The 10,102-nt window shown below is 30.8% G+C and overlaps 1 protein-coding gene across 1 annotated transcript; it reads left to right on the top strand.

The window, feature by feature from the left end:
• The first annotated feature begins 884 nt into the window (after positions 1 to 884).
• On the top strand, positions 885 to 2,981 carry LOC147806479 (uncharacterized). The gene has a single exon (XM_087149643.1). The coding sequence runs from the start codon at positions 885 to 887 to the stop codon at positions 2,979 to 2,981; it is 2,097 nt and encodes a 698-aa protein (XP_087005769.1).
• Positions 2,982 to 10,102: the final 7,121 nt, after the last annotated feature.

Raw genomic sequence — 10,102 nt, 5'->3', positions numbered from 1 at the left:
TAAAAAATGAATCTCTCACAACAAAACTACGAATAGTGTTCGACGCCAGTGCACACGAAGTAGGACAGTTATCATTAAACTGTTTGTATCAAGGGATAAATTTAAACCCAAACATTTTTGACTTGCTAATATCTTTTCGTCTAAACAAAATTGCTGTTTTAGCTGACGTCGAAAAAGCGTTTTTACAAATTTCCTTGGCTCAAAAAGATAAGGACGTTGTGCGATTCTTAGTGGTTAATGATGGAAAACAAGAAGTATTCAGATTTAATCGTGTGTTGTTTGGACTCAACGTGTCTCCATTTTTATTAGCGGCAACTATAAAGATTCATATTGAGAAGTATGCAGAACAATATCCCAATACCGTACAGACACTCAATGAAAGTGTTTACGTCGATGATCTCATTTCTGGAGAAGATACTGTGGAATCAGCATTTGACTTGTCGAAGACTGCTGCAAAAATTATGAGTGATGCAGGGATGAACTTACGAAAATGGATAACAAATGACTGTGATTTGATGAAACTGTGGCGTTTAGAAAAATTTGACCATTTAGACATAAACGATCTCGATGACCAGTTACATCGTGTTTTGGGACTGTTGTGGAGTCCTCAAGATGATTATTTAAGCCTTGGTTTAAAGAGTCTTTTAGACTTTCTTCAGGAAAGGAAAAATACAAAACGCTACTTGTTGATGGCAGCGGGCAGAATATTTGATCCAATTGGATTTGTGAGTCCTTTCACCATAAGATTTAAAATTTTGTTTCAAGAGATCTGGCAACAAAAATTAGACTGGGACGAAGAGCTACTGCCAGATGTTAGTGAGAAATTTGAACAATGGTGTTCATAAGTGCATTCCTTAAGTAAACTTCACATTCCTAGATATATTATGAAGTGTGATGATGAGAATTTTCTAGAATGTGAACTACATACGTTTTCCGATGCTTCCATTAAGGCGTATGGAGCAGCTACATATATAAGACTGAAAACTCCACAGAAAATATTGGTTCATCTTGTGAGTTCCAAGAGTCGTGTTGCTCCGCTAAAACCATTAACTCTTCCACGTTTGGAACTAATGGGAGCTCTACTTTCTGCGAGATTGGCTAGAGAAGTCTCACGGGTCCTCAGTAAGAAAATACCAACGACCAACTACTTTTGGACTGATTCGACTATAGCCCTGTGTTGGATACAAGGTCCTAGCAACAGATGGAAGGTCTTCGTCGCTAATCGTGTGAAAGAGATACAATCTTTGACAAACAAAGATTCTTGGCATCATTGTCCTGGAAAGGACAATCCTTCTGATCTTCTAACGAGAGGTATCAACGCCGACTTACTGTTGAACTGTGAAAAGTGGTGGCATGGGCCGCACTTTCTTCATGAACAAAATATTGTCTTTAAAGGTGACATTGTGGTACCTAGTGACAGCAATGAATACGATGAAGAACTAAAACAATCCGAACGAAAAACTCTGACTATGACTTTGGACAATAACTTTTTGAACAAGATCCTTTCTTTGCATAATAACTTTCGTAAAATTGTATGTGTTTTGAGTTATCTTTACAGGTTCATCGAAAATTGTAGGAATCCATTGTACAGAGAAATTGGACCATTAAAGATCTGTGAAATCCAACGTGCGGAAACAACACTTTTAAGGCTGGTACAACAAGTGGAATTTTACTCGGAAGTGAAGGACTTGTCCAGTAAGGGTATGGTTAACCCAAAAAGTAAGATTAAAAATCTTTCACCTTTCTTAGATACTGAAGGTGTCTTGCGTGTAGGTGGTAGACTGGTACACAGTAATTTGAGTTTTGACAAAAAACACCAGATTATTCTTCCTAACAATCATAGATTGACCTATTTAATTCTTGAAATGACCCACAAAAGACAATTGCATGTTGGTCCGCAAACTTTGTTATCTATTGTTAGACAAAAATACTGGCCGTTAAACGGTCGCAATATGTGTAGAAAATTAGTTCATAATTGTGTAGATTGCTTTAAGGCTAACCCTGTTACTTGTTCACAAATTATGGGTCAACTGCCAACCGAGAGAGTTTCTCAGAGTTTTCCCTTTAACTATGTCGGTTTAGATTTTTGTGGACATTTCTGGATTAAATATCCAAATCAAAGGAAAGGAGTTTTAAACAAAGTATATGTGTGTGTATTTGTGTGCATGGTCACTAAAGCATGTCATCTCGAAATAGTTACAGATCTATCTAGTGAAGCCTTCATCGCGGCTTTAAAGCGATTCTTTAGTAGACGAGGAAAATCTGAACGCATTTTTTCAGACAATGCTTCCAATTTTGTTGGTACGAAATTAGAGTTAAAAAGACTTAGAGAAATTTTGAGTAAATGTGATAATAATTTGAGTAATTTTTTGTGCGAGGAACGTGTTGAGTGGAGTTTCATTCCACCAAGAGCACCACATCAAGGGGGCCTTTGGGAGGCTGGGGTAAAAGCCGTTAAGTATCACCTTAGGAGAGTTATGAGTAATTCTAGATTTACTTATGAGCAATTTTTAACCATTCTTAACCAAATTGAGGGCATTCTCAATTCGCGTCCCCTCTACCCTTTGTCATGTGACCCTGAGGATTTTGAAGCTTTAACTCCTGGTCATTTTCTAGTAGGCCGTCCCCTCACAGCGATAGCAGAGCCAAGTTTTACCGGAGTACCTGAAAACAGGTTAAAAGTATGGCAAAGATTATCAAAAATTGTACAACAAATTTGGAAGCTTTGGTCAAATAACTATCTGAGTACACTTCAAAATCGAACAAAATGGTATTTTGAGAAAAACAATGTAAAAATTAATGATATGGTAATTTTGAAAGAAGATAATTTGGCTGTGTGTCACTGGCCTCTTGGTCGAATTCTTGAAGTGTATTCTGGTAAAGACAAGAAAATTAGAGTAGTATTAGTGAAAACTAAAAATGGAATTTTTAAACGTCCAATTACTAAACTTTGTATTTTACCCTTCTCAAATGATCAATAAGTGTGAAAATTTCAAATTATGTGTATTTTGAATATTTTAGTTTTATTGTGTACATTGTATTGAATTGTTTAATTTTAAGCATTGAATATGTCATTCAATCCGGGGGTGGATGTTCAGTGTTAGAGAGAGTATTGTGTTGTAGAGCCCCCTAGAGAGAAATTAATTAGTGTGGAACGAGAGGCAGTGTGCCTATGCGAGTGTTATGTGTAAGGAGTGAAACAATCTCCGAAAAATAAAAGTGATGATAATTTAAAGTTCCAGACATCTTTTTTGTGTTGTGAATGTTTAGAGAACTAGCGTATAAACAGAGGTGTAACATACCAATAAGGCTTAGCTAAGCCTAAAAAAGGGGGAACAACATACCATTATATTAACTAAGGGGTGTATAAAAATTAAGGCTTTGCGCGCTAAGCCTAAATTAGAGGTGTTTCATATCAGTAAGGCCTGACTAAGCTTAACATAAGTTGATATGATTATGAGCGTACTATTAAGTCCTATCTAAGCCTAAACTCGAAGTGTAGCATACCATTAAGACCTAGCTAAGCTTAAGGGAGAGTTGTAATTAACAAAGAAGGGCCTAACAATGTCTAAAATAATGGTATATTATAAGTAAGGCCTTGCTAAGCCTAAATTAGGTGTGTAACATATCATTTAAGCCTAACTAAGCCTAAAGTAGAAGCATTAAAGCCTAGCTAAGTCTAAATTAGGGGCGCAACATATCATTTAAGACTTGATAAGCTTAAAGTAGAGACGTAATATACCGTTAAGGCCTAACTAAGCCTAAAAGAGAGTTACTAACATATTTTTAAGGCATATTTAAGCCTCAAGTAGGGGTATATAATCATTAAGGCTCGCCTAAGCCTAATTAGAAATGTAACATATAATTTAGGCATAACTATGCCTAGTTAGAGGTGAGGCATATTATTTGGGCCCAGCTCGGCCTAAAGTAGAGATTTAACGTATCATTTAGGTCCTACTAAGCCTAAAATAGGGATGTAATCTAACATTAAGGCCTAGCTAAACCTAAAGATGTGGGATATTATTATTAAGACCCTGCTAAACATAGATAAAGAAGTAACATATTTTTTAGATCTAGCTAAGAATAAAATTGCGATATATTATCATTAACTCTTTGTTAAGCCTTAATTAAAGGTGTAACATAACGTTTGGGTCAATCTAAACCTCACATGGTGATGTAACATATATTAAGGCCCAGCTAAGCCTAAAGTAGAAGTGTAACATCCTATTAAGAACTGGCAAACCCTAAAGTACATTCCGTACTAGTTAGGCATAAAGTAGAGGTTAAACATATAATTGAAGCTAAGCTAAGCCGAAAGTAAAAGTGTAACATACAATTAAGGCCTAAATCAGATGTTTAACATATTATTTTGGCCTAGCTAAGTCAAAAGGGGAAGTTTAACATAAAAATAATACATAGCTAAGCCTTAACTAAAGTGTAACACTCCATTAAAGCATAGCTAAATCGATAGTAGAGGTTTATAATTTTAAAGACCTAGCAAAGACTAAAATAGAGGTGTAACTTTCAACTAAGGCCTAACTAACTCGAAAGTGGAGATGTACCTTAGTAATAAGGCCTAGCTAAGCCTGAGAGTGAGTAGTAATATATCAATAAAACCAAGTTAAGCTTAAAGTAGAGGTATATTATCCTTCAGGCTTAATTAAAACATAAATTGTAGTAGTAACATATAAATTATGACTAGCTGAGCCCAAAATATACGAGTAACATATCATCAAGGCCAATCTAAAGTAGACTGCGTTACCTTTAAAGCTTTGCTAAGCCTATGTTAGAGGTGTAACATATCATTTAGAACTTGATAAACATAAAATACAGGTGTAACATACCATTAAGGTCTTGCTAAGTCTAAAGTAAAGGTGTAGTGTACTCTTTAGGCTAGCTAAGCCTAAAAGAGCGTTAGTAATAAATGATTAAAGTCTAGCTATGCTTAAAGTAGGGATACTTAATCATTAAGGCCTAACAATGCTCAAAGTAGAGATGTAAAAATACATAACATTTAGGCCTAGCTTAGTCTAAAGGAGAAAAGTAATAAATCAATAAAACCTAGCTAAGCCTAGAGTACCAGACAATTATCATTAAGGCATCGCTATGCCTAAAATAGGGGTGTAACACACCATAATGGCCTAGATAAGCCTAAAGTAGAGGCGTAACATACCATTAAAACCTAGTTAGTCTAAAGTATGGGATTATCACACCATTAAAGTTTAGTTAAGCCTAAAGTAGGGGTAGATAATCAAAGATCTAGTTAAATAATCAATAAAACCTAACAAAACCTAATTAGAAATGTGACATATATTTTTTAGGCATAGCAAAGCCTAGTTAGTGGTGTAACCTATTAAGTGGCTTAATTAAGCCTAAAATAGAGGTGTAACATACCATTAGTTAAGCCTAAAGGAGAGTAGTAATATACCATTAAGGTCTAGCTAAGCAAAGAGTAGTGGCATATTATCATTAAGGCCTTACTAAACCTGAATTTGAGGGTTAAAGTATCATTTATGCCTAGCTGAACCTGAAATAGGGGTGTAACATAGCATAAAACGAGAGATAAAATTTCAAAGTGGGTGCATACCGCTATTGGTTGAAAATTACATTGCTACTGTGCGAAGAAAGACGATATAGATCGGCTGGCTTTACTTGACATACACGATACAGATTTCGTTTTCACATGGGCTCTGAACTTATTTCATTTTAGGTTTTATGTCCATGACTTTGTCTCTAATAGAAATTATCACAAAATAGTGGGAAATGTGAATAGTATTTTTTGAATAATTAAACGAAATGTTTATTTATTCATATACATGACACATTTCAACATTTATAAAATATGCAAAGCAAAATCAAAAAACTCTAGTATTATTTTATCTAGTAGTACAAAAGTTTCACACATAATTATAAAAATCGTTCCAAAGATAATCCCATGAAAGAATAATGATTAATAAAAAATTTCATTATTTTATTTAATAATAGTCGAAAAAAACTTTAATTGTTAGGTATAAAAGTTTTTACATTATCTGAGAGAACGCAACTTTCTATAGTAAAATATAAACTTTGATCGAAATTGGTCGGATAAGTCCTGAGAGATCGAATTTTAAAAATGACAAATGTAAATGTATGTAAATGTAAAAGTAATGTATTATATTATGTATATATATATATATATATATATATATATATATATATATATATATATATATATATATTTATATATATATATATATATATATATATATATATATATATATATATATATATATATATATATATATATATGTCTGTTTGGTCTGATTGGACGTATGTTCGTTAATAACTCGGTCGATCGATTTGGATGTTTTTTTGGTGGCAGTTTGCAAATTTTTAACGGGGTCACTTCTTCCCAGAATTATGTGGTTCTGGCATAGTATCGAAATTTCATTGATGAAAATCGTTGTTGCAGATTAAGACGTGCGCTGTCATGGAAAAGGCTTTTTTTTCTGCTGAGTATTTAAAAAATAGAAGCATACAAAACCACACAAAAATATTGAATGCTCTTATAATTTGCTAAACTAATAGATTAAGAGCAGAAGAAAGCGTGCCAGAATAAAATATGAAAGTTAACATAAGTAATTGAACATTAGAAAAAATATTTTAGAGTCAGTGGTAATGTTAAACATAAGTATGCTTATTCTTATTCATCCAAACGGTATTTCAGTTACTTCTTACACGTATCAGATAAATTTAAGGACGAACTTTAATGTTTTAGCGAAAATAATCATTGACCTTGTTAATCTATCTTGTATTTCTTGTATAGAACCATTTAGCCATTTTTTTATGTATTGTTTACTGTCTTAGGTCTTCATGTTTTTTTAACGCGTAGTATCGCGTAGATGAAAAGACAATTACGAACGAAATTCATTGGCTCGCGCAATTAATAAAAGCCAATAAGTATGAAATTTAATTTTGACAAAGTTGCTAATTTGAGTTATACAGTTGTAAATAATCACCACGAACACCATACAGTACCATACAATCTTGAAAGAGACAAAAACTAAATCCACTCTCACTTATCTATCTTTTTGCATAGCTATCTTTGTATAACCGGTTTTTATAATTGAACGAAAAAATTTCCAATTCTCGTAAAAAGTTCTCAAGTTGTGGCGAAATACACAAAAAGTCAAATTAACAATTGATGGGCCTAAGCGTTCGACCGCTCTCCTGACCAAGCCATTGGTACCACATTGCTAAGACTGCGGCTTATCCCTATGTTTTGAAGATCAGAAACCGTAACCTGTCTGAAAAAGAGCATTTCAATTCAGATAAAGCACATTTTTATATCTAATTTTGCAACATAAATAATCGTCCCCACAAATTAATTAGTATATTTCTGGTCACCGCCTTAAACTACTGAGATTAAGTCCTAGTACATAATAATCTGATCATTAATTCAAAAATTATTCAGGATGATTTAATTTTTTGCTCGGTGTACTAAATACTCATTAATAAAACCAAAAAACAGATTTATCTATTTTTGTTTTGATTTATAAATGTTTGTCTAAATTCAGTTAAGTTAAAAATGGGATATTCAGATTTAAAAAAAAGTATTTAACAAAAGTATACAAAAGTTCAAAATAATAGGGTTCAATTGTGAATAATGAAACTTGAGCAGTTACGTCAAATAGATATTGACCAGTATGCGTTTAAGCAATATGTTGAGACCGGAGTCCATAAAATCAGTTGAAAAAGTCAAGAAGTTATTTAGCAAATTAGATCTATACATTATCTAATGCAACCAAATTTTCATAAATAAATTGAATTCAGCTTTAGCAGCTAAAAATCTAATAACTAAAAAATATTTTAAATTTTTTATGTCCCAGTGATATTTGCAATAAAGCTATATTCCCTTGAAAAAGAGAAGAAAAATAGATTTAGTAATGTCTTCTTAAATCACTTTGTTTTATGGTCAAATCAAATACAAAAGTTGTAAAAAAAACTCCTAAATTTCCAAAATATCTAGACGTTGAAAAAGATTACATTTTTCTTTTTATTTCGTGTATTATTTTTTTTAAGTTACTTTAAGAGTCACATTTCGCAAATTGAAAGAGTTACTTAAGTAGTTGTTAGAAATGTACAGAAGAATATGGATATTTTTATTGGTTTCGATAACAAGGCAAAGAAAGGAGTATCATTTATAACAAATGTCAATACCGATTTCAGAAAATGGAGGAAATGACTAAGATGTTTTGATATTTGAATCAATATAAATGTAATTTAGTTTATTAGTTTAAAAAGTATCTGAGAGTTTATTTGAAAGGTCTACGTATCTATGATATATAATGTAGTAAATTAAATAAAAAACATTTCCATCTTACAATTTTTATTTACAAAACAAAATATATATAAATTTCTAAAGAAAATCTTTAATAATTTATTATCTTATGCAACCTGTATTATTACTTACGATGTCATAAAATATTTAGTATAGTTGTTAAATGTCAATCTATTTTATGATCTATTTATCTAAAGATACTTACATTATTAAAAGCTTTATAAGGTTAAGTAATAATTTTCGGTATCATTCTATTTGAATAATTTTGAGTTTATTCCAAAATATATTTACATTTTTTTACTAATTCTACGATTCAAATTTAAGCTAAATAGTTAAAGAGAAAAATTAAATATTTTTTTCCATTTAAGTTTAGAAAAATTATTATTTATATTGAATTAATATTTTGAATATTGTTTACAGTTTCCTTTTAAAATAACCTATAGTAACAGGATTTATCGTATATTTAATGTATCATTTAACAAGCGTAGTTTTCTGGTTTTGAAGTTTAAAGCTTTTAAAGGATATTTACATTCAGTTTCTCATTGATTAAAGTAAATTCCGTTACAGTTTTGTCATTTTGTTTTTGATAAAAGCACTAAAGGGAATTGGAATACATGATTTTTAAGAGGGAATATATATTTGCAATATATTAGTAATGTTAAGGTACCTAAACAATCATTCACAATTAACTTTTGTTAGTGTCCCAAACTATTTTCAAATAAAAAAAAAAGAAATTTTTATCTTCAAAATTAAAATTTACTAAATACTAGGAAATACTTCATCATACTAGGAAATACTTCATCATACTTATACTTCTTCATACTAGGAAAGAATAATGTTACAATTTATGAAAAACTGTTCATTGACATCATAACATAGCTCAGACAGAACTAGATCCAAATAGTTCAGACCGAGAAGTTAGTGCAAAAGGTTCCTTAACTTAGAAATGAAGTTATTTTCTAAATTAACGTAAAAAAATATTTTTAAGAAAACACATTTGAACTCAAAATTAAATAAAACTAATTGACCCCAACAATTTTATTTTATAGCTGATTTCATTAATTAGAAAAAGTGTTATTGAGATTTAATAGATTTTTGATAAATGATTATTGAAATTTTTTTAAATGTGTGAAGTTAGAATTCTGCATCAGTAATCTAAAAAGTCAAGCGTTGTGATAAAACTTAAAAACAATAAAATATTCTTTTGATAAAAAAAGCAAAAAAAAAAATTATTTAAAATCAGTCATAATTTTTTAACGATGAATTGAATGCATTAAAGAAATAAAATAACTTGCTTTCAGGACTTACGGGATTCTAATCTAATTTTAAAATACAATTTTATTTTACAACTAATTTTAATAATTATCAATAGTATTATTGAAATGCAATATAGTCTTTTGATAAATTATTATTAGCACAGTTTTTTAAATGTGGTAAGCCAATATTCTGTTTTATTAATCCAACAATAAAAAAAAGTTTTGATAAAATTAAAACCAATTAAATATTTCTTCAATGAAAGAAGTGAAAATTTTGTTTTGAAGTCATTTATAATTCCTTATGACGAATTAAAGTAAAGTATAAAAAAACCCTCCCAACTTAAAATTCCAACATGATTCGTAATTATTAAAAGTGTCAATAGAAAATTGATGTGAAGAAAGACAATACTTTTCTAAAAGGAAGAAATTTCGAAGCCCAAACAGTTCAGAGGTAACATCTAGTGCAAAAAATTCCTTAAATACTTTAGAATTTCAGTTAATTTCTTTATCAACAGAAGACATATTC

Source organism: Parasteatoda tepidariorum, chromosome 8 (assembly GCF_982258835.1).
Source record: "Parasteatoda tepidariorum strain Cologne lab strain chromosome 8, Ptep-v5.0, whole genome shotgun sequence".
Classification (NCBI taxonomy): Eukaryota; Metazoa; Arthropoda; class Arachnida; order Araneae; family Theridiidae; genus Parasteatoda; species Parasteatoda tepidariorum.
This window is presented reverse-complemented; position numbering and strand designations above follow the sequence as displayed.

Coding starts and splice junctions, on each gene's coding strand:
- LOC147806479 (XM_087149643.1), top strand. CDS start 885: ATGAAGTGTGATGATGAGAATTTTCTAGAATGTGAACTACATACGTTT.